Below are 25,840 nucleotides of genomic sequence, written 5' to 3'. Positions count from 1 at the left end.
TAAACTGAAAATCTATCCAGACAAGATGGAGGTACTATTAGTGGGTGGTTCGTCTGCCCGGCTAGGTGATATTCAACCTGTTCTGGAAGGGGTTGCACTCCCCCTAAAGGATCACGTTTGTAGTTTGGGGGTGCTCTTAGATCCAGAACTGTCACTTGAGGCACAGGTGAACTCAGTGGCACGGAGCACTTTTTATCAGCTTAGGCTGGTATACCAACTACGTCTTTATCTGGACGGAGATAGCCTAGCTACAATTATCCATGCTGTTAATTCTCGTCTGGATTACTGCAATGCATTACACATGGGGCTGCCTTTGAAAACGGTCTGGAAACTTCAGCTGGTCTGAAATAGGGCAGCAAGATTGTTAACAGGGACTGGCCAGCGAGCTCATATTACGCCAGTACTCTTCCAGTTGCACTGGCTGCCGGTCCATTTCCGGGCCCGATTCAAAGTGCTGGTATTAACAATCAAAGCCCTAAATGGTTTGGGGACAGGTTATCTGAAGGATTGCCTCCTCCCATATGTGCCTGTCCGGACCTTAAGATCATCCTCAGCAGCCCTTCTCCGCTAGCCCCTGCCAAAGGAAGTGAGGCAGGTGGCTACTGGAAGGAGGGCTTTTTCTGCTGTGGCACCCCGGCTCTGGAATGAGCTCCCTAGTGAGGTTCACCTGACACCTACACTGTATTCTTTCCAGCGCCAGGTGAAGACCTTTTTATTTTCCCAGGCATTTTAACATTTTAAGTTTCTAGACTTCTAGCTTTGCTGTTTTAAATCTGTATTTTAAATCCCTGCACTGCTGCTAGGTTTTATTCTGGTTGTATTGTTATACTGTGGTTTTAATGTTTTATATATTTTATATTGTTATACTGTGGTTTTAATGTTTTATATATTTTATATTGTTGTATTGTGTGCTCTTTGGTTTTAATTTTTGTGAACCGCCCAGGGAGCTTTGGCTATTGGGTGGTATAGAAACGAAATGAAATGAAGTAAATAAATAAATAATTTTCAGTGCCAAGGTAACAGATCTGTAAACAGGCCCAAGCAACTTCTATCCATTACGGGACTTTAGCATTTCAACTCAATCACTTAAGTTCCATGTTTTGAAGTTTCACTAAAATTTGAACATGCAGATAAATCAGGACAATCACAAGCAGCATAAACACTCTCAGAAGTTCATCATTTTAAGCTTTATTTTTTATAGGTGACATATAAAGTCTCTTCTCAGAGGCTGGCGCTGTAAGGCAATTACAACATTTTTCATACTCAATTGCATCCCACAGATAGGCTAGGCAGAATTACAATTAAAGCACAGGGTTCATGTTGCATAAAACACAGTTTACACAGCATCTGGGTGTACAGACGAGTCATATTCAATATATTTACCTTCATAATATTGGACTATATCTTAGCATACTCATGCAAACCAACTGTTGCTTTGGCTCTTGAAATACTGGCATTATTTCCCCAAAATTTCCTCCTTGCTGCATTTTCCATCTCAGTCAAATGAAGTGTGCACAGTACCTTAGAAAACAACCACTAAACACATATTATTAAGAAAGCTCATATTTTTAAACATTTAATACAGGTAATGGAATCTCTATTACAGTTTTATCAGCTAAAATAAATGGGTAGTAGTTCAAAAATATAGACATTGCCCATTTTAAGCTACATCCCTCTTCACAAATTTTAGTCATGAAAACATCTACACTCCAGTGTTAAAACTTTATTTTAATTGCATACAGTTTCTATTTTATATCCCTGGAGTTTTCCATGCATCATGAAAACAGGAAACTTTTAACTTGGGCCTAAATTCAAAACTCATATGCTCAGTGGGTAACTAAATATCTCTCCCCAGTCTTCTGAATGTGGAATTTAAGGATCTACTGTCTTTCTGAACACAGAAAAGTATCTTACAGATATATTCCTTTTCTCACACAACGTGCTATAGCACAGTCATATTAGACAAAAACAGCAGCATCTGTATTACCAATAAAAGTAAATTTTAACCTCTGGTGGTGTATGCTGTTAAGAAACTTGTGTTCCTGAAGCTGAATCAATTCATTCTCACAATACAGAACTACTAGGAATGTTAATTAACACATTTCATGATCCTTCTGCTATAGCGTTATTACTTCTCCCAGGAGAATTTGAGGATTGATAATGTTAGATGTTCTCCAGGAGTTATACTACTAAGTACAATATCAAGATCAATTTACAGAGCTTCTTCAAAGCCCACTCACATATACAGATCACAGGCATTTTTGACAACAATTCTGTATTTTTAGCTCCCAAATTCAGCTTTGCCATTTACAATATTCAAACCAAGATCTAGTTCATGTTTGCCTGAATTCATTTGAATAGAAGCACTGTAGTGATGGATGGAGGGAAGCAGGAGCTGATTACAAGTCTATAAGGGGTTCCAAGCAATCTCACTAGACACTGTAAATCTCACATCTACTATGGCAAAGTACAGTCAAATGTAGATACAAATGTTGAAAGCCTCTAGGCCCTTGGAACCCAAAATAGTATACCTTATACTTTCTTACTGGATTTATTATACAGAAATAAAGGACACATTATTTGCCACTATTTATATGCTACAGTTGTGGATTCCTATTTTTCCAGAACAAAGTCCCTAAGATTCCATAGTTAAAATATTAAATATCCAGAAGGGAAACAGGTTTCTTTTGCAGTTTATCCACAGTGGTGTTACATGGAAAGGCAGTAAAGTTATAACAATTAATGTTGCAGAAAACCTTGCTGTGATTTCCTGGCACTGACCCACGTAGCTCCTATACATGTTACAGACATGTATATATGCAAGCACGTTTCACAAAGTATTATGCTTATATGGGAACAGAGATATCCATCATAGTTTAAGTTGTTTTCAAATGGTTCAAAAGTGCATAAATCTTTGGTGCGAAGAACTTCAACCTTCTGCACGGCTGTTGATTGATACTGGAACATGAAACAATGCGCCATGGAACTATACACATTTGAAGAGACCTATCAAAGACAAATGCCACCTCCCAAACTTCCCTTTTTGAGAAGACTACAGTACTCAAATTCCCCATCGAAGCAGATGCACTGAAAGACTTAAGATTTAAGAGTGCAACCCAGAAACACTCCAATGTGTATAGCCATGCTTTTTATACAAGTACCCCCAAAGCTGACAATCTTTTCAATGCCATGATTGCAATGAAGTAAAGGTAATTTGGGGGCCTCTGGAACTGCTCAATGTCCAGAAACAGCTAGTCTGATCTTTGAGAGTAGAGTTAATTGGAGCTAGCACAGCCCACCAGCATATTCATCATCTTCCTCATTTCCATGAGATGCTCCTACAGCTGGTCCACCTGCTTTTCCCTGTAGAGTAACTGGGGATTTCTTCTTTATACCTCCTCCTGGGACAGTCAATGACAGACCAAGCTTCGCATACTGGCAAAGGACAAGAACGAGAAGATGTTTGTGTCTTTTTTCTGTCAATTACATTATTCTGACCGAAGTCAATGTAAGCATTTAAATCAATACAATCATTTCCCATAATAGCAGAATGGTCAATGCCAGCACTACACCAATACACTACTGTAAAGAAAACTGATTGCATACAAGCTAGCGTGCATCTCCTCTGTATTATGTGGAATAAAGTTTTCTCTAGAATTATTCTTGAAAGCATATGGTGGGGCAGAACTACATATTACACTACATATCCAGGTGTTACCAAATACATTGGGTTGCATCCACAGTTTTGTGAGCACAGTTCCGTTCATTGAGCAGGAGACTCTTGGCTGCTGCAAACGGGGGGGTGAGGTGGTATGGTTAAGGGTTTCCAAACAAACTATGATATGGAAACCAACTTTAAACTATGGCTTCATAATTCCCAGTTTGAACAAAATGGAAAGCTATGGTTGCAGTTGCCTGGCTTTTCCTCTGCCCATGTGAAGAGAGAAGCAAAGCAGCTGCAGGAGGCTTGTTAAGCTTATAACAAGCTTAACAAGCTTATTAAGCCAAGATGTGATCATCCAAGCACAGCCACAAAGTTCCATGTATACATAACATGATAACACATTACAACCACAATTTTTCCACAGTTTAGGACTTTGGAATGCCCTGCTAACTTCAATACAACTTGCTTTATTAGCAATAATCACATGAAAAATATTTGCTGTAACAACTGGACCAAAAGAAAGCCTTTCCAATTTCTTTTTTTATACCAGTGAAAAATGCCAACACCTTCTCTCTGCTCTTTTTGTTCTCCATCTGAAACTGGTACCTTATTCCTTCAGTTACATAGTCGAACCAATCTTACAGCTTTAACAAGTCACTTTGAATTATAGACTCCTGATAGACCTCCTAAAATTATCCCCAGGCAATATTAAAGTTTTGAGATAAAATAATGAGAAACAGTTATCTACCTGTCACAAGGACATCAACAATAGTTTACAATGCTTGTATTTTATTGTAAAATAGTATCATAAGGTACAAGCCATAAAAAACTACAACACAAATAAGACCAGGCAAAGCCCATCTATGAAGCATAAAATCACTATTAAAAACCAACACACAGCAGCCAGCTTTGTTCCAGAAGGGAAAAAAGTCCTCCAAAAAAGTTATAAGAACAATGTGAGAAGACCCTTAAGTGCCCACAGTGCATTCCAGCTTACTTAAACAAGAAATTGCCACATTCAAGTAGAATATTTTAACATACTACTAGCCAGTGCCAAAAACTTTGTCCGTCAATGGCACACTGACCAGCATCATTTTATCCTGTTCACAACTATGAAAAGCTGTTTCTTTTTTACTTTCAATGAACAAACATCTTCCGTTTGTGCTACAAGTTGTTCAGAAAATACATGGAGGCACAGACTTACATCATTGTCCATGTATTTAAAGAGTGGTGAATTGCACACATCTGATACTTGGTCCTGGTCTTGCTGATCGTACCCTTCTAGAAGCTGCTCCAATGCTGCATAGTCTTCACTTTCTGTAAAGCCTGGTATGCTGAAGCAACAGAAACTTCATTTACAATTAGTCCACTCAGTTGACGTACCACATTTACAAACAAGGAAAGGGAAGATGTCAGAATCAATGTCTGAGACCTGGGTACCAAAAAGACCACCACATATCACATGATGCTGACTAGATCTGGCATTCATGAGCAAGAGGCCCTCCTTGGGTCACCCCAACCTGAAATTAGATGCATGAGGACCAGGAAGACAGCCTTTTCAGTCCTCTTTAGAGTGGTCCACTTAGCAACAGTTGTGATATTTATCTTCCCACAGGCATTCCAGCATCTAATGTTGATTTTTACTACTGTCTTGATTGTTCTGTGTAAGCTTTAATTATGATTTTATATATTATTCTCTTATCATTTTTATTGTACATTGCCCTGATAGTTTAACTGCAGGATGACCTAGATATCTGTTCGTTAATTAATTACACATTAAGGGATCAATCTGGGGCGGGCGGAAATGCCTGTACGACATATCCAATCTGTTGTACAGCAGCCTCGTCCCCGCCACCCCCCCGGTGGCTAGAAAGCCAAAATCGGCTATCTAGCAGAAAATTCAGGGCAGGAGGAGCGCGGAGGGAACAATCCCTTCCATGCTTCTCCTGCCCTGCTTTGGATAGGCAGTCGCCTCTGAGTTCAGAGGCGGCCGCCTACCTGGATATGATTGCACCCTAAGGGTGCAATTCTATTCATGTTTAGACAGAAGAAAGTCCTACAACTCCCAGAATTCCCCAGCCAGCATGGTTGGCTGGGGAATGCTGAGAGTTGTAGGACTTCCCTCTGTCTAAAAATGCATAGGATTGTGCCCTAAAAATAAATAAATTAGATGTTTGGACAACTTAATTTCTAAGCCAGCAAATGTGTTTGGCCAATTATACATGTGTACAACTTGCTATTAAGAAATATGAATTTACTCTCAATCCTTCAGAAGCGACAAGGAATGGGTTGTATCCTACTTAATCAGACTTAGAATAGACCCATTGAAATGGGTTACAAGTCTCATTCATTTCAATGGGTCTACTCCAAGCTGGACTAACATTGGATACAACTCAGTATTTCTCAAAATTGTAACTTACTGGAGAACCCTTTATCCTAGCATTGGCATGAATGCTACAGAAATACAGAGTGCTCCATTTCTGCATAAGGGAGGTCATATGGAACACAACCATGTTTTGTAGATTAAACACCAGTCAGGCAGATGTGACTTACCTATAGCTTTCCCTGACACATTTTTCTGCAGCAACGTAGTCATTTCTGTGAAGATGAACTAAGACCTGAGCAATTGTTTTCTAAAGGAGAAGAGAAAAAGACTGATTACTCTAGTAACAAATCAGTATTTCATTTCTCACAGTTCAACTAGTTAATGTAAGTAAAACTAATAATTTTACTAAAGGGAGGGGCACAGCAACTAAGAACAAAACTGGCAACTGTTATCTTCTAAGAAAAATATGAATATCTTTAAAAACAGCACACTGTCAGAGCCACAATGGCTTGTTTGACCGTGCAAACTGGCCCAGTGTTTGTGGCTGAAAACAGACAGGCTCTCATGAAAGTTGCTACTGAAATCTGGAGCAACTTTCAACAAGTTCTTCTGGCCACACTCAAGGTAAACACAATGACTAAAGGATGGCACAAAAAATACTCATGGTATCAAAGTTAAATTTTTAAAAAATCCACGTAGTCCATAGATATACAGCATTTTCAAAATGGTCCCCTATTTTACAATTCACTTATTTCATGACACATATATTATTTTTAGGCTCATTAAAATTATATAGAGCTGGCCAATACTCACACAGTTTAGCTTCTAGGTTAGAGAAAATCGACCCTACCCAAGGTTTGATCAACTCTACACCCAGGTCTGCTAGAAAGAGGATTTTTTTTAACGTTCACATGATCAGGGGTTTTTCAGTTTCCATATAATAAAAGCATGTAAACACGCAATGTCTACTATACACAAAACAAACACCACCGACCACCATTTGATCATGCATTTGGAATTGTACGTGGAAACCAACTGGTCACAGATGTCTACATCACATTTTGTCTTAAAATAAAGAACAATTTCAGGCTTGGATTTGTTGTCCAAGATTGTTGCATCATTATGCATTGAAGAAAGGAGAATCACTCTCTTCCCTTTCTTTGGTATATTACTAACAAGTGACAAATCTTTTTGAAAACCAAAAATGTTCCTGTCCTGGATTTTGGGGCAAGAAACACTAGAGGAATTTCTGGGTTTTTCTCCCCACCCCCGACTGTGTCAACCAGCCAGGGTTTTCTTAACTAATTCTCTGGTGAAAAAGTTATGTGTTGTTATGATTCATCCAGAATCCTGTGAATGTTAACCACTGTCTGGCCTAGATATCAAGCTGCCGTGGCACCTTCTTCATTTACCTTATGTATATATCAGCATCATGTGACGTTTTGGAAAAGCAACACAGCCAGAATTTTATGCCATGCTTTGTGGGTTTGGATGACATATACTGGCATCTTCCACTGCAAGGTGCTAATTTTTCATCAATTATAATATTCTCATATGGCACAACACACTGAGTGAGTTTCACAATTCGGGTGAAAATGACTCCCAAAAGCAGAATAAGTAAGGATTGCTCAATATGAGCAAATAGCCATGATGGGGAAAAAACAGTTTTGCTGGGTTACAAGGAAGAAAAAAATAGGGGAAAAATGTTTTAAAAATTAAGATTTGTGGAAGGATTTTGTAAACCTGTGGGATACTACTGATCCTTAATACCATTTGTAGTAATCTGAACTGAATAACTTGTTTATTATGAAAATAGATGAAATATTGTTTTCAGCCTTTATGGTCCTTTCTCACAATAAAAGGAAATAACAGGCTTTGTTCTAAGCATCTATAGCCATGAAGAGCAACTAAAAAAAATTAAATAGCGCTTTGTGGGTCACTGACCATAGCAGGATGGTTTTTTAGTTCAGTAATTCCAACAGGGGTAAATAGACCCCCAAAGCTGTGAGAACTAGGGATGTAAGAGAAATCTGCAATGGAATCAAATGAGTTTGGATTTCTATGAATCTGACCTGCGGATTCTGCAGCGGACTGGCTTTTCCCAAGTTGCACGGATTCTGCAGACTTGCAGACCATTTTTTTAAACTTTCTGGAATTTTATGCAAATTTAGTCATGGAAAAATACATCAAATAAAAAAACCACACACGCTGGCCAAAAGTGTGCATTTCCCCCATAGGCTAAAGCACAAAAATGCACATTTCAGGGGGATTTGCACATTTTCACAAATGTGAATTTGTACAAATTCAGGAAATTGGAAAATATCTGATTCTATCAATCAGTGGACAATGGAATGAAAGCCACCTGACAATCTGCAAAATGCAGACAGAACATACTGTACAAAATCCATACATCCCTAGTGAGAACACATCAACTTTTCACTAGATTTTTTTTGGGGGGGTGAAGAGGTTGCAAGAGTGCTGGAACACTTCATAGTTATTCAAACCTCATTGTTATTGAGGAATACCTGAAACTTGGACTTGTAAGGCTTCCACAATATTTTCTCAGCACTGTTTGCACCCCGACTACTGATAGATAGTTAAAAAGAATTACCCTGGAAGTTATGGAACAATACAAACCTCAGAATGTGAATTTTAAAGCTTCCAATTGCTTAAGACTGCAGAGCTTTGCAGATGTATGATAATCAGGAGAGACATAATGATTTTCAGGCAAGAATTAATCTAATGCTGTTTAATTAGAAGAAAACCCACAACATAGAATAATTTAAAAGAAAATGGTCCACCACCACCTCCAGAAACAGAAAAATAGACCACCTGGCTTTATACCTTGTAACATGTTGGATAGTTTTCAATATCTTTGTAAATACTCTTTTCCTTCTGAATAGATACTGCAGCCTCATCTAGTCTGAAAGATAATGAGCAAGAAAGGTGCATTTAAAGAAAGCAGCAGGAATCAGGAAAACTCCTCCTACTAAATGTCTGTTTTCAGAGAACTCAACAACACAGAAGTCATGAGCTCCTTGTACGCTGGTACAGTGAACCCATACTGAATGTAAAAGCATCAGTCCAGAAACCATGTGCTTATAAACTCATACCAAAATGAATGGAAATGTCCAAAAGCCAGGCCAGATTTATATAGACAGCAATCCATACTGGGATGACTGCTTCTAATACAATAAGATGGACGTTGCACCAAGTGGGATATGTATATGTAGGAGTGACCTTACAGATAAATCAGAAGAAATGCTTTTTCTCTCTGTGCTAGCCATGCTAACCCCAATTCAGCATCAGCAGCACTGCATCTTGTCTCCAAACCCCAGACTCAAAGGTCAGGCTAGCTCTGCTGCTGGGGAGATAGCTTGTTTCCTCCATTAAAAAAACAAACAAACAAAAAAACATTGTTGGAAACATGAACTCCAGTGCTGCAGAGGAGGAAAACACATTGCACTTGAATATCACACTCTCCCACAAAATAAAACAGTTTCTATAGTTGTAGAGCATTTCTGGGGTAGGGGCTGCTTGCCTGTTTTCACCTTTGGGGTATTGTTTAGAAACATTCCACTTGTGGGTGTTTTTTAGTGATTTTTAAAAGATCCTAAACTAGTATGGAACAGGGCAAGAGGCAGAAAGGAAGAGGGTTGTCTACTTTGACACTAGTGATGTTGTAGTCACTAGCCAACTGATGCCCACAAGATTTGAACAACCACACTCAAATCAAGAAGTCACTTAGAGTAGATGCTTTCTTATAGGCAGAGTCATTATTTCTTCGTAATATTATTTAACAGTCCGCATGCTGGAAAACTGACATTTCCCCTACATTGTGGGGCTTACTGAGTTAATGTCATCTGGGTAACATGCAAGAATTCAGTAGTAGTTGTGTACCTATTACGCAAAAGCCACATCAGCTGGTAATGCCCTCAGTAAGATTTCACTTTTTAAAAAAGAAGTAAGTTAAGATGCACACCTACGACCTCTGATTAAAAGCCTTGAAGCCTTTCCATACATTTCAACTGCTTGTCGCAAACGTTCTTCATTCTAGATAAGAAACCAGAAGCATATGCAAATGTTAAAAGCTTAATCGTGATGCAAGTTCTCTCTGAATTACTGGAAGTAGCTCAGGTTAAGATGCACACAGAGTTTCCTGACAGACTCAGGCTTTAGATGCCTTTGTATATAAGGTTCTCCCAGATTGCAATTTACATACACAGCTCATAGTTTAGCATTAAATGAACAAACATAGGCAAGCCTTGGGCCCCCATATTCCCCACTCTCCTCTCTTCTTGCATGAGAAGGAGTTTGGAAGGTTTTGCTTCCATTTTTGTTTAATTGTGGTTTCTCATTTCATGTGCATCAGCTTGTTTCAAACAAGCCAGCCTTCATCAGCATGATGTTTTGGTCTACAGCTTTCCTCATCCCTGTCTATGCTGGCTGGGGCTGATGGGAGCTGCAGTCCAAAATATCTGAAGGGCACCACAGTGGGCAAAGCGAAAACCAACTATTGCTAATGTTAACCACAGTTTGTCTGTTCAGAGGAAACAACAAGCTGCAGTTAAGCAAAAACAGAAAAACCTTCTGAATTCTGCCTGACCAGGAGGAGGAGAGCAGGGAAGCAAGTGAACCCGAGGCTTGTCTAGGGTCATTTACAACTCGCTAAAGCATGGTTTAACATGATGTGCGAGCGCAGGCACTGAGTAAGCCTGACTGGAAAATGAAACTGCTGTGTTAAATTGAATAACTTAGATAGTTTTCTAAATATGAAATGTCTAACTTGAATCCTACTAAGAAATTTGTTAGGAGTTAATTTGAGAAAGGGGCGATAGATTAACTGCTTGTCAAATTTGGCCTGTACTGGATCCCATTTTTTAGGCTTTGTTTCGGTTTTCCCTAAACTTGTGGGCTAGCCAGTAAGATCAGTAAAGTTGGCAGGCACTAGAGAGTGGGCCCTCTCTGCGGTGGCCCCCACACCCTGGAATTCCGTATCAAAACATATACGGCTGTCTCCCTCTGCGCTGTGTATAAGAAGGCTTTAAAAACATACTGTTTTCTCTGACTTTTAACTGATAAGGTTTATTGTATTTGCTGCTGCTGTATATTTGAACCATATTGTATTTTAAAATATACTTTATTTTAACTGGCTCATCTTAAAATTGTCAAAGTTTAAGGTGGTTTTATATATTTTTTTATATTGAATTTTACTGTTTTACATTGTAAGCCGCCTTGGGAAGACTACAGTCTTGAAAGATGGCTAATATATATAATAATCATCCACTCCTATAGCTTGATTGCATTATGCAAATTGATTTGCACTATGCAATTTTTGTGAACCATCCAGAGAGCTTCGGCTATTGGGCGGTATAGAAATAAAATTATTATTATTATTAATAATAATAATAATGATGATGATGCAAAGCAAACATAGTTATAGCTAGAAGTGGTTGTTATACCAGTTAGTCCATTCAGTAGTGGTGAAAGGAGAGGCAGAAACACATTTAATAAGGACATACTTAAGACACTGTCCTACCCCTGAATATTCACCCTTCTACAAGATGGCTCAACCATTGGTGTTCATATTTTAAAGATTATTCCCTGCCATTCTCGGTCAAATTTGCTTTCCTGGGGAACATACTTCATAGTTTCAGAGGCCTTACCTCAAACACTGATGCTGTCTGCTGATACAGGTGTATAGCCTTCTCTGGACTTATATTTTCTATTACCCTGAAATGAAAGTGTCAACATCATTATTTCACTTGTAGTTTAAAGAGAGGCAACTGGATGAATCAAACTTCTTTTCTATATAAGAAACCAATGCTTTGAGATTGTGGACTTACTTCCCAGCCCGATCTAGTGCAATAGCTGCTGTGTCAGGTGTTCCATTCTCCAGGTACATCATGCTGGCTTTCTGAATCAGTTCCACCGCATCATGATGTTGCTGCATCTCCTACAGGAGAAAGGAAAAGGCCCAGGTTTGTCAGGAAGAGTGACAAATTAAGGTATTTCAGACATTTTCATCTAGTTATCACAACATTATGTGCTTGAAATCATTAAAAGTTTTACTAAACCTTGTCATCGAAAACCAGTGGGCAACCTTTAGTTAGGGGATGGAAACATTTAAAGGGAAAAAGGATTCCAGCAGGATACATCATTGAACTGCTTCATCCACAAATGGTGACTATTGGCAGCTTTGTACATGCATGTACGCTGCTTGTTTTTTTAATCGCTAACTGACTTACATCTGAATCTGTAAACTAATTTGGCTGAAAAGCACTATTTGGGGTGATATGAAAGCATTATCTGTGGTTGATCTGTGATGCCTCTCTAGATGCAGCAGTCATCAAGTGATGAGCATGAGTGAGTCAGCTGGAAAAGTAGGATAAAACTCCACTTATTTAGTGAGGTAGTTAACTTCCTTTTTCCCCTTTTACTGAACAAAGAACCTCTGTAGTGTAAATTCTGCTCATTCTATGAGGATAGACCTTTTAAGTATCGTTTAGCTGCAATACATATCAATACTCAGAAACACCTCCTTATTAAAATCAGCAGGCTTCCATGCTCAGGGTCACTTTGTTAAGAGCGCTTGTGCTTAAGCCTGTTAAGTAGTATTGACTATGATCACTTGAATACAAGTATTTTGGCTTTACTGATACATGATCAGGCTAAATGTAATTTAATGACAGTGGGTGAAATCCAACAATGTCCACCCACCAACAAAACCGACACCATTGGTAGAGCAGATTCCCCCTGCAGCCCTGTAAATCTGTTCTGGAGGATGGAGGAACACTCTGGAGCAGACTAAGTGGAGGTCGGGTGCTCAGGGGAGAGGAGAGGGAAGGGGAAGTCTGCCTGTGCAACTTTGGATGGATCCCAGAAAAATGTTACACAGTTGTTTTTAATTACATCTTGCTAATTGACATCTAAGGACTGCAATTCTGTAAAGTGAAAGCGAATCTAAAAGTAGTGGATTTTTAAATACTAATAACACAGTTCAGCAGAGATGTGCTAAAGCCCACTGAAATCAATAGGCTTGAGCCTATGCTAAATGATGGCTAACAGAGCACCAATACATGTTTAACAAACTACCAGCTGAATACTATATCAGACAAACAAATATTGTCTTTTAACCAAATGCCTTCATATAGAAAGTCTAGATGGAAAAGCCTATACCTTTAACATCATACCAGCTTGTTCATAAGCCCTGAAAAGAGAAAAAAAGGTCAGTGCTGAATTTGAGCACATTAAAGAAACATCTCACGCTAAAGAACACGGGACAACTCAATACCAGCAAAAGGAATAAATTATGACAAGAAGCATGCATCTTGGAACTTTTTCACATAATATGCAGCATAAAAGCAGATGCACAGATTACATGTTTCCATCTTTGCTCCATATGGCCTGGTTTGAACATGGAAAAATCACATCTCTCTCCCGTGAGGCTGTTTGTGTGGAGTTCATAAGTCTCCTGATAGGAAAAAGGGATGAGTTCCATTTTCAGACAAGACAATGTGCAGCAAAACTCACTCTGCTGCATCACTTTGAAATATGTGAAAGAACTCCCACAAGTAAGGTAGAGTTGAAAAGTACTCGGGGGGGGGGGGAGCTGGTAGCGTCAAATCCCTGCAACTCAGGCTCAACTGAGAACAGTAACTTTTCCCAAATTTTCAAGGTTAATTTCTCACAATATTTGCTTATACTTCAATGAGGTCAACTGGTTCTTTCCTTGAACAGGCAGCACACCACTTCACCATTGTTAACATCAGCTAAATTTTACATTTACTGGGAAGCTTAGTAAATTAAAATGCCATTCATACTTACTTCGCAGCATGGAAGAGACTGGATATAAGTTATTTCGAGTCAAGGACACAAAGTATAACATGTTTTCCTAGATGACTTCAACTGTTCTTAAAGATAGTTGGTAGTCAAAGGCCATTTACACAGGCTAATGTTCATGTATGGACAATATATTCCACAGGCATAACATTCATCTGATTTTAAAAACTGAGCTTGCTGAAGAAAAAAAATATCAAAGTTAACAGCAGGATTACAAGTCTAAAATATATTTACTGACAACCTAGAGAATTTTGTAGCTACTTCTACCTTTGGTTTACAAACAGCAGTCCCTTCAAGAAGATTTTGGGCTACATTCAACGGCGTGGAAGCAGACTTCTGCCAGTACAATGGGGCTTCTCCTTCCTTTCCTTCCCCCAACACCCCCACCACACACACACACACAACACACCTGCTCCAGTGGGTCTCCCAACCCTCCAGAGCAGATTTGGGAGGGAAACATGGAGGGTGTAGTGGTGAGGGGGAATATCTTCTGCCAGCAGTGTCCATTCTGCTGGCGGACAGACCACTGGATACAACCCTTTGTGATGGGGCCACAATAAACTAAATCCGAAGCCCCACTGGACATGCAGAAGCTCATGTCTCAAGAAGTTCTTAAAATAGCAGCTATGACCCACATGGCAAACAGAGGAACTGCTTGAGATCTTCCTCACAAACATTATAGAAAACACATTGAAGTATTTGACTAAAACCTTGACAGCAATTGCTAAAATCTATTTTAACCAAACATAGAAATGAAGTTTTCCATGAACATGCATTGCTTTAAGGGCAAACTCAAATCTGAATTCAGCTGGGTAGTACTATTATTTTTGTTATATTTATTAGATGCCTTTCTCTAAAAAAGACTCAAGTCGTCTTACAGCACAAGTTAAAACATACATAGTTAATTAAAAACTGATAAAAAAACACAAGACCCACTAAAACAACTGAATTAAGAAGGCCAATCATATGCCATCAAATATCTGAGAATAGGGGGAAGTCTTTTGCCCAAAAAAATGACAATGTTGACACCAGGCGGACCTCAGTGGGGCGAGCATTCCACAATCAGGGGGATCACCACTGAGAAAGCCCTTTCCCTTGTTGCCATCCTCCAAAATTCCTCAGAGGAGGGCCTGATGCTAATCATAGTGTACAGGTAGGCTTATACCAGGAAAGGCACTCCATCAGGTGTCACAGTCCCAAGCCATGTAAGGATTTACAAATCAAAAACAGCACCTTGAACTGGGCTAAAGAATGTACAGGCAGCCAGTGCATGCGGGCCAGAATCAGTGTTATATGCTCAGACCTTCTGGTCCCCGCTATCAGTCTGGCAGCTGCATTTTGCACAAACTGCAGTTTCCGAACAGACGTAAAAGGTAGCCCCACATAGAGCACATTGCAGTACTCTAACCTCATGACTACCAGAGTATAGACTACTGAAGCCAGGTTATCCCTGTCCAGATTACGGTGTAACTGGGCCACTTGCTGAAGCTGTGCTTCACTGAGATCACCTGAGCCTCAAGTGACAATGATGATTCCAGGAGAACCTTCAAGGTACAAACCTACTCCATCAAGGGGAGTGCAATCCACTCCAGAACTGGCAGATCACCCTCCATCCAGTCAGAAGAAACATCCACTAATAGCATCTCAGTCTTGTCTGGATTGAGGTTCAGTTTATTAGCCCACGTCCTGTCCATTGTTGCAGCCAGGGCCTGATCTAGTACATTCACAGCATACTTTCATTATGAACATGAAAAGGAGAAACAGAGCTGTGTGCCATCAACATACTGATGACAATGCACTCCAAAACTTTGAATGACCCCACTCAACCATTTCATGTAAATGTTAAATGGCATGGGGGACAAAACCACCCCCTGCAGAATGCCATGCTGAAAAATCCATGGGGCCAAGCAATATCTCCCAAACACCACCTTCTGGACCCAACCATCCATATTGGAACAGAACCACTGCAATGCAGAACCTCCCACCCCCCTCCCAGCTCAGACAATTGCCCTAGAAGGATACTATGGTTGATGGTATTGAAAGCCGCTGAGAAATCAAGGAGAATCAACAGTGTCATGCTCCCCATCCCTCTCCCAACATAGGTACGGGGAAGCCAAGCCTATTTTCCTGCCAAAACTCATCCTGAACCCCGACTGAAATGGAGCCAGATAACTGGCCTCATCCAAGAGCTTTTGGGGCTGGTCAGCAACCACCTGCTCAAGGAACTTGCCCAGGAAAGGAATATTTACTACTAGCCTAACTGTATTATGATATTGTTATTATGATATTGAGTTCAGGGAGGATTTCTTCAGGAGTGGTCTTACCACCACCTCTTTCAAGAGGCCTGGGACCACTCCCTCTCACAAGGAGGCATCAATCACCTCCCTGGCCCAGCCAGCTGTTCTCTCCCTGCCAGATTTAATAAGCCACAAGGGGCACAGAATTCTAATACAGGAGTGGTCACATGAATCTGTCAAACACCTGGTCGATGTCCTCAAGCTGTACCAACAGAAACTAATTTAACTGCACTCTGGATACATCACCTGATAGTACGTATGCACAGTGGGAGAAAAGAATTGTGCCTGCCCTCTCTGCTCACTAGGCATGCTTCTCTTACCTCGGGGTTTACCAGACACTTTGTACATAAAGCTGTAATAGAGCCTATGCACGTTGTGTCCAACACATATTGACTGATCCATGCAATTGTTAAACTGGACTACATTTGGATTCTCTGCACTTAGACCTTATTCCAACATTATGTCAAATACACTGATGTCTGGAAGGCTCAGCCAATGGTCAGACTGAGTGGGTGAATGCGATTAGAATAGGACCTAAGCGCACGGAGTACACACAAATCAAGCCCACACATATTGGACTCCATGTGGATGCAATGCCACTCCACCAGAGGAAGGAACTCTATCTTGTTAAATCCAATTCTAAACCATCCCTAGGTAAGATGAAATATAATTATCATAAGTTTGAAACAGACAAAAAAAAAGAAATATCAGTTCAGCACCATTACTTTTTCAATTGCTTAAGAGAGAGAAAACAATTAATGAAAAGATACGCTTTATTATGTTCATGGGATACAGCTTCTCTATAATATGCTTCTTTTGCCTGATCAAATTGTTTGGCATTTTTAAAAGCAACAGCTGCAAAGAAACAAAAAAAAGAGGAAATGTTATAAATGTATCATGCATGTACTTAGTATTCCCAGTTTACTGCACCTCAGAGATAACAGTCACAAGGAAGTTTTTAAAAGATACCTTGCATTTTTGTATTTATCATTATTTAAAATACATTTTTATCTGGCCTTTCAGCACAAGTGCTCTCAGGGAAGAAAACAAATCCAAAGGTTCTCTTCTCACAGCAACCCTTTTATTCTAACAACCTTATGAGGTAGGTTAGGCAGAGAGAGTGATTGGCCCAAGGTCACCCAGGGAGCTTCATTGGCTGAATGGGGGGATTTGAACCTGGGAGCAAAGTGATTTTCACCCAGATTTCCTCAGGATTATTATCCCATTTATAAACCAAATAGATCTATCGATTTCTTACCATACCAAGAAAAAATATTGTTAGTTATTTATATTACTCATGGTTTCCAGGCAAATGATATATCTTACAGGGAGCCAGATTTCAACATCAAACCCCTACAGTTTTCTGGCTGCAACCCTTATGCACAGTTACTCAGGAGTAAGTCTTATTGAACACAGTGGGGCTTACTTCCAAATAAACAGGCACTAGGTTAGGCTGCAAGGAACATACTTCGGTCTAAGGAGACTAAACAGGAACTAAATTTCTAGCCATTAGATAATACCGTGCAATTTGACTTCCAGGAACATGCTGCCTATAATACTTTCCAAAGTAATCTCCAGCTTGATTTTTATTCAGAAATGCAGCATACCATGTTACATAGTCATCACCTTAGGTAAGTAACTTGCTTTTCTGCACTTTAGACCTAGGCCTGAAGATGAATTCAATGTAATGGAGAGCTCTATTTCAGCAAAGAAAGCATCACAATCTCTACTTCTGTTAGAATGCAACTCCATGGGTCAAAGGAAGTTCAGTAGGTTAGCCCACAAACTACCTTAACTATCAATACATAGAAAATAATGACATACAGAAGGCTATGAAACACATATAATATTGCAGAAATGAATTCCCCATGTTTTACAGAACATACCTGCCTTTGAATATTCAGTAGCTGCACTATCATAGTCTGGTTTCCATTTTAATAATCCAGTTTTCAAACTGAAATACAAAATAAGCCAAGCACTTATTAATTACAGTCATGGGCTACATCCTTTACAAGTAAGTTAATGTGATAGCTTTCATACCACTGGTTATCTTCACCCTAACAAACCTATTCCCCAATTTCACTGTGTGTCAGAAAGCTAGCTGGCCTTTATACCAGATGCTTCAGTACATATGTTTGACTGTTTGCCAAAAAGAAATAAAATATATGGCTAGCTCAAGCATGTGCTGTGTTACAGAGGCCACATCTTACCTTTGTGGCTCACTGGTGGCACAACAAATACTTCTATACACCTCCAATTTAAATCCCTGATATTCCTAGTTTAAAAGGAACTCATGTAGTACAGATAACCTTTACCCAACAGGACTGTCATTACATTGCAGCTTTCATACTGCAAGTGCCAAATGAATGTGAAATAAATGGCACCCACCTATGGGGCTCGAAACGTATGGGTCAGGCAGCCCACAGCGTGGAGCGGAGACACCGATCACTGTGTGTCTGCCTTAAGGCAGCCTTCCCAACTTGGTATCTTCCCGATGTTTTGGACTACAACTCCCAGAATTCCTGCCCACTGGCCATACTTGCAAGTGCTGATGGGGCCTGAAGTCCAAAACATCTGGAGGACGGCAGGTTGGGGCGGCTGATCTAAGAGATGTAAGACAGAGGCGCAAAAACACAAACAGAAACTCGAAGCGAGGAGCCTTTCGCCTGAAGACGCTCTTCGCAGTTCCCGCGTCTTCGTGAGCGTAAAGCCCGGGGACCCCCCTCCGACCACAGCCGCAGCTCCGAACTGACGAGCAGGGCGGGACGCCTGGTCCGCCAGCCTCAACGGGTCCAGGCCAGCCTAATCTCGTCGCCGGGCCCCCGCCCAGGGAACCGCAGCTCCCTGGGGAGGTGCGGAAGGGCCCCGCTGCTCCACAGGGGCGGTGCCGCCCACGGGAAGAAGCGGCGGCGGAGCCGGGCCCCGCTCGCCCTTCCCCAGCGCTTGCGAGGCCCGACCCCCGCCGCCCCTCGCCGCCCGCCGCCTCGCCCGCTCACTGCTTCTCCGCTTTAGCGACGTGCTCCAAGCCTTCGTTGATCTTCTGGGCGGCCATGTCGCCTGACAGGAATCGCAGCGACTCCAAGCCCCGACGTCACCGGAGTACGGAAAGCCACCGTGCCCAAATGGATACGGAAGGCGGAGGCCGGCTGACCACGCCCGCAAAGCGCGCCTGCGCGCGGAGGTGGGCGCTCTGCCTAGGCCGCGCCGGTCGCGCTAGAGCCGCGCTTGTCGGCATTCTCTTCTGTCGAGCTCGATGGGTCGGTGTCGGTGGCTCCGGTCGGTGTCGGTGGGGCTGTGGGGCATTCTGAGTTTCAGTCAGAGCCGGCCAGACCTCTAAAGGAACTATCCAACGCGTTGAACCTATTTGGGGGATAGGGTACAGTGCCTTGGATCGCTGCTTTAGAGTTCCGGCTGGTTCTGACTGAAACCCAGAATGTATCGGGAGCCCGACCAAAATCAGAGCCACCAGCCTTCGCTGGTCAACCTGTATCATCCCTTGGCTGCCTCTTCTAAGGGAGGAGAAGAGGAAATCCATCCAGTTTATTTATTTATTTATTTATTTATTTATTGCATTTATACCCCGCCTTTCTCCCTCTCGCAAGGAACTCAAGGCGGCTTACATTATCCTCCTCCTCACCGTTGTATCCTCACAACAACAACCCTGTGAGGTAGGTTGGGCTGAGAGTCTGTGGCTGGCCCAAAGTCACCCAGTGAGCTTCCATGGCCAAGTGGGGACTAGAACCCGGATCTCCCGGCTCCCAGTCCGTCACTCTCACCACTACAATGGCTACCTTGGCTGAAAGCACAAACAGCCAAGAGTCTTGTGGCACCTGCAGATTGATTATAACATCAACTTTATCAGATGACCATCACCTAGAGTTCATTTGCGTCCGATGAAATCAGTTGTAGTCCATAGAAGTTTATGCCATAATCCAGCTTCCTCCAGATGTGCCAGACAACTACTCCAGCATCCCCCAGCCTGAAGGGCACCGAGGCTAGATCTACACTAGTGCTTTTCTAGCGTTATTTCCTGCTTTCTATTCCATATTATCCAAAATAACACCACATATGTCATGTGCGCTATGAGGTATAAATGTGCAAGAGGTATATAGCATCACCATGATGGAGTCATATAGATATGACTAGAGGTGTAGATCTGGCCCTGGGTGGGGAAGGCTGAACTAATCAGTCTGTTAGAATTTAAGGTGCCACACAAGACTGCTTTGTTATTTGCTGCAACAAATTCTTGTGTGGGTTTGTTGAAATGAGACCTGGAATAGACAATGGTTTGGGGGACTTGCGGCCTGATCCTTTGCATGTTTACTCAAAAGCAAGGCCTCAAAAGCATCGTTCCTTGCTCCCAAGTAAGAGTGCCTATCATTGCAGCCACAGTTGTTAGCATGCATCTCATGAAATCAAATTGTTCTTTTTTGGTAAATAAGCCATTTAGGAAATTAATAGCTTTGTCCTATATCAATTGAAGCAAAGAGTTCTTTTTGACATTCATAGATCCTGAAGGGAGATGCCAGCTCAAAAGTGATTTTAGGAACAATTTACCTTGATGTTGTCAAGCAAAGATACTTTATCAAGCATTTGTCCTTTTGTTATTTATTCTTTGCATTTTGTGGGGAGCTCAGGCAAGGAACCCCTTCATGGATCACTGCCTTGTTGTGGCGAAGGGGCTTGCGTAACTCAGTGAAGCCATAAGCTATGCCATGCAGGGCCACCCAAGATGGACAGGTCATGGCGGAGAGTTCTGACAAAATGTGGTCCACTGGAGAAGGAAATGGCAACCCACTCCAGTATTCTTGCCAAGAAAACCCCAAGGCTAAAAGATATGAAACCGCAAGATGAGCCCCTCAGGTCGGAAGATGTCCAATATACTACTGGGGAAGAGCAGAGGTCTATTTCCAAGTAGCGCCAGAAAGAGTGACGCGGCTGGGCCAAAGCTGAAAGGACACTCAACTGTGGATGTGTCTGGTGGTGAAAAGAAAGTCCGATGCTGTAAAGAACAATTTCCCAGTAGAAACGTATGGCTGTGAGAGCTGGACTATAAGGAAGGCTGAGCACCGAAGAATTGATGCTTTCGAACTGTGGTGCTGGAGAAGACTCTTACGAGTCCCCTGGACTGCAAAGAGGTCAAATCAGTCCATCCTAAAGGAAATCAACCCTGAGTGCTCATTGGAAGGGCAGATACTGAAGCTGAAACTCAAATATTTTGGCCACCTAATGTGAAGAGAAAACTCACTGGAAAAGACCCCGATGTTGGGAAAGTTTGAAGGCAAAAGGAGAAGGGGACGGCAGAGGATGTGATGGCTAGATAGCATCACCGATGCAATGAATATGAACTTGAGCACACTCCGGGAGAGAGCGGAGGACAGGAAGGCCTGGCGTGCTATAGTCTATGGGGTCACGAAGAGTCAGACACGACTTAACGACTGAACAACAACAACAGGCAAGGAAGAAAGATACATAGATCATGGATCATCTTTCAAAAGAAGAAAGATAGATAGATCATGGATTTGGAAAAGTTTTATTGTCTCAAATAGCTTTCAGCTTTTACTTTTGGAGTGTATTTGCCTTTGTCAGCAGTTGCCAACACAATATAAATGCAGTTTGATTTGTGCCTATTTGACAGAGGGAGCAATCCTATGGTCGCTAGACAGCAGCTAGCTGTCATAGGATATGTTGTTTGCTGGGAACTGGCCTCTGAGCCCACGCTCCGAGGTCAATTCCTGGAAGACCAACCTCCCCGCACTTCCGTGCTGCCTCGGAGGTAGCACAGAGAAGCCCCGTCCTCCATGCTCACAAGAGGAGTGCGGAGCAGCCAGAAAGGGGTGTGGCTGGGAGCATTCTCAGGCAGGGAAAGCGTAACTGTCGTACAGCAGCCTCCTTCCCCGCTCTGTCCTCCCGTGGCTAGACAGCCACAATCTGCTGTCTAGCCGAAAAAGCAGGGTAGGAGAAGTGCGGAGGGAACGATCCCCTCCGTGCTTCTCCTGCCCTGCTTTAGATAGGCAGTTGCCTCCGAGTTCGGAGGCAGCTGCCTATCTAGATAGGATTGTACCCTTAATTGTTCAGATGAGGTGGAACATTCAGTTCTTCAGCTTAATACAAATTATACTGCATTTAGTTTGGGCATCTAAGCCCCACAGCAGTTCATCGTGGAAGCCCTTGACATTATCCAAGTGACAAGCAAGTGTTTTTCTCACCTGTGATGTATACTTGGAAACTGTAGTGGAAGAGCTGGTAAAAGAGACTAAATATCAATGCAAATAAAAATAATTTTCCTTTGGAGCTCAGTCATCATGTCTACAGTCAAAGAATGTTCCCTGAGTCATAATTATTCTCTCTCTCTCTCTCTCACACACACACACACATATGTCAGCATATACAGGGATTTAAGGCTTTTAGGGTGCAATCCTATGCTGTAGCTCAGTTTCTAGAGCATCTCCTCTAATGCAGAAGATACCAGGTTCAATCCTCAGCATCTCCAGGAAAGACAAGAAAATAACCCTACCTGAAACCCTGGAGAGCTGCTGCCAATCAGAGTCAGCAAAACTGGGCTAGATGGAACAATGGTCTGAGTCAGTAGAAGGCAGCTTCCTATGTTTAGGGCACAATCCTATGCATGTTTAGACAGAAAAAAAAGTCCTACAGCTGGCTGGGGAATGGTGGTAATCGTATTACAAAGTATGGAATAGACCATTACCTCGAACATCTAGGTTAAAACAACAATAATTATCTAAAAGAGAAAAAGATACAAGAATTACTGCATATGGTTCTCAGGCTAAGCAGCATAATATAAAGTAATCACATACATCCCTTTGATCTCTGAATTTACACTACACCAAAACCTTTATGTAGAAATCCTGTGTCAGAATACATTTATGCACTGACATGCTTTATATCCTGTACTACTTTATACCTGGATCCACCCCTCCTCCTCTATTTGGGGCAAATTATCCAGACAACAAAGGTTCTACTGAGCAATCTTTCCTAATAGAATTTGGGTTCAACTCTTGTAACAAATGCTGTGGAGCACTAGAGGGCTGTATTTGAACATGCACTGTACAGTTCCAGAGAGTGGCATTAAACAGGTTGGTTTCAAACGTGAATTCACTGAAAGAGCAACTCACAGCATCTTCTTAATTCCTCCTCACTTTTACTGCTTGACACTTAGAAACAGTTATTCCTAAACTGGAATCAGGAAGTCCCCTGAAAGAATGCAAAATTCCTGTTTTACCATTCTTGCAGTGTAGGTATATGCATGTTTAATCAAAAGTAAGTCCTGCTGTGGTTGATGGGGCTTACTCCCAGGTAAGTGCATATAGGATTTCAGCATTATTTGGTTTCTGCAAAATATTGCAAGCATTACAGCAATTCTGACAGCTTGCTTATGAAAGAAAAATATTAGGGGCCGATTAGGAAAGTTACTCTCCTGTATCTTCCCCCATGTGTGAAGGAGTGCAATTGCACTTCCTTGCCTGTGTCTTAGAGACACCTGTCCCGCCTCTGGCATCCTTAAACATCCATGCATGGACTTTCTTTCTTTCTTTCTTTCTTTCTTTCTTTCTTTCTTTCTTTACCGCCCAATAGCCGAAGCTCTCTGGGCGGTTCACAAAAATTAAAACCAAACAGCACACAATAAAACAATTTAAAATATATAGAACATTAAAACCACAATATAACAATACAACCACAATAAAACCTAGCAGCAGTGCAGGAGTTTAAAATACAGATTTAAAACAGCGTAGAACTTGGCATTTACCCCTATTAAATGTGTAGAACTTGGCATTTACCCCTATTAAATGTCATTCTGTTGTTTTCTGCCCAGCGCTCCAGTCTGTCAAGATCACTTTGAATTTTTTTTCTGTCTTCCAAAGTATTAGCTGTCCCACCCAATTTTGTGTCATCTGCAAATTTGATCAGCATTCCCTCATCCAAGTCATTAATAAAAATGTTGAAGAGCACTGGGCCCAGGACTGAGCCCTATGGTACCCCGCTCGTTACCTCTCCCCAGTTTGAGAAGATCCCATTGATAAGCAGTCCTTGAGTCCAATTCTGTAGCCAACTGTGGATCCACCTGATTGTTGTTTCATCTAGCCCACTTTGAGCTAGTTTGCTCTTCAGGATATCATGGGGCACTTTGTCGAAAGCTTTGCTGAAGTTGAGGTATATTATGTCCACAGCATTTCCACAGTCCACAAGCCAGGTCAGATTCGTCTGGCAGGATTTCTTCTTGACTAGGGATGTTGGAGAATTCCGCCATGGACTCCAGTGAGGCTGGATTCTTTAGAATCCGGCCCCCCAGAGTCTGTGGCGGAACAGACTACCCCCCCACCCCCCAAAATCCCCCCTGGAACAGACCTACCTGGCGGTGGCTCCGGCAGCAACAGCAGCAGCAGCGGCTGCTCCAGGTTGTCTTCCGGCCGCTGCTAGGCTGTGGCCGCAAATGGCGGCCGCTACGCTGGCCGTCATTTGCGTCCCTGCCAAGCCGTGATAAGTATCTACGTAGCCTATTATGGCAAAAGGCAGGGACGCAAATGGTGGCCAGCGTAGCAGCCGCCTTTTGCGGCCACAGCCGGCAGCGGCCGGAAGTCCAGCTGCAGCTGGCCCTGGCCAGTGGCTCTGCCGCCTTGCTGCAGAGCGGAGCTGGCTGGGGAAGATTCCGGGGGGGAGGGACGGATTGTCTCCCCCTCCCCCACCGCAGACTGCCAGCCAGAACGGGCTAAGTGTTTCGCACACCCCTATTCTTGACAAATCCATGTTGGCTTCGAGTAATCACTGCATTGTTTTCAAAGTGCTTACAGATGGATTGCTTTATAAATATATAATCTGCTCCAGAATTTCCCCAGGGATTGATGTCAGACTGACTGGTCTGTAGTTCCCAGGTTCCTCCTTTTCAGCCTTTTTGAAGATAGGGACAACATTAGCCCTCCTCCAGTCATCTGGCACTTCACCCATCTTCCATGATTTCTCAAAGATAATAGACAGTGGTTCTGAGAGTTCTTCTGCCAGTTCCTTTATTACTCTAGGGTGCAGTTCACTTATTTTCCTTTTAAAGGGTTTTTTTCCCCCTTGCCATCATAATTCTGGAACAAGTTCAGGCCTCAGAAAAAGGTCAGGAGTGGCCACATGTTGCCCATCTGTGGCCTAGTAGGATAAAATAATGAGTCATCTCCCCCCGCCCCCATCACCTATTTCTTCTGAGGTCACCATAGATTCCATTGAAACATATCAATAGATAGATTCCATTGAAACATATCAATAGAATGTTATCAGACATCAGCTGTCTATTATCAGGTGTTTGAGTGGTATTGCCTGCAGGCATCTCCGCTGATAGCTCTACTTACTGAAATCTAGAATCAAGATTTATTGGAAATTTATTTACTAGAGCTTGAAAAGATCTCATATCTATTTGGAACAAGGTGCTGGGTTATAAAGGATTCTTGAAAGGTCACGGAGAACAGCCCCAAACACATAACACACTATTGCTGGTAAAAGAGCTAAAACTTGTGATTGGCAAGGAAGAGATGGACACCATTCTTAGGTTAAGCCTAGGCCACACTTTTAACTCAACAATTTACAGGCATTATGTAATTATATAATCAGCAAGCAGAAGCCGGGGGACAGAAGGCCCCTTTCTCCAACTTTTATTCACCCAAGGAACTAGCCTGACAGACCATACTTTTGCCCTTCGGATGGTCGGCT

At 41.9% G+C, this 25,840-nt stretch overlaps 1 protein-coding gene across 1 annotated transcript; it reads right to left on the bottom strand.

Moving 5' to 3' along the window:
- Positions 1–1,172: 1,172 nt before the first annotated feature.
- On the bottom strand, positions 1,173–19,216 carry NAPG (NSF attachment protein gamma). Its single transcript, XM_084849860.1, has 12 exons — positions 19,126–19,216; positions 18,016–18,083; positions 16,900–16,984; positions 13,818–13,835; positions 13,170–13,200; positions 11,837–11,946; positions 11,657–11,723; positions 9,973–10,043; positions 8,835–8,913; positions 6,218–6,297; positions 4,869–4,998; positions 1,173–3,435 (listed from the first exon to the last, which is right to left on the bottom strand). The coding sequence occupies exons 1-12, from the start codon at positions 19,179–19,181 to the stop codon at positions 3,286–3,288; spliced, it is 945 nt and encodes a 314-aa protein (XP_084705986.1). The 5' UTR covers positions 19,182–19,216; the 3' UTR covers positions 1,173–3,285.
- Between the last annotated feature and the right edge of the window lie 6,624 nt (positions 19,217–25,840).

This window comes from Heloderma suspectum, chromosome 4 (assembly GCF_057233095.1).
Source record: "Heloderma suspectum isolate Gila_16-S chromosome 4, 16-S_ref, whole genome shotgun sequence".
Classification (NCBI taxonomy): Eukaryota; Metazoa; Chordata; class Lepidosauria; order Squamata; family Helodermatidae; genus Heloderma; species Heloderma suspectum.
This window is presented reverse-complemented; position numbering and strand designations above follow the sequence as displayed.

Bases quoted from the DNA above. Each gene is read 5' to 3' on its own strand.
- NAPG (XM_084849860.1), bottom strand. From the start codon at position 19,181: ATGGCCGCCCAGAAGATCAACGAAGGCTTGGAGCACGTCGCTAAAGCG. The intron at 10,044-11,656 runs GTAAGGCCTCTG...TTTCTTATCTAG, and splicing joins AGACAGCATCAGTGTTTGAG to AATGAAGAACGTTTGCGACA. The intron at 3,436-4,868 runs GTAAGTCTGTGC...GTCCTTTGCCAG, and splicing joins TTAAATACATGGACAATGAT to TATGCGAAGCTTGGTCTGTC.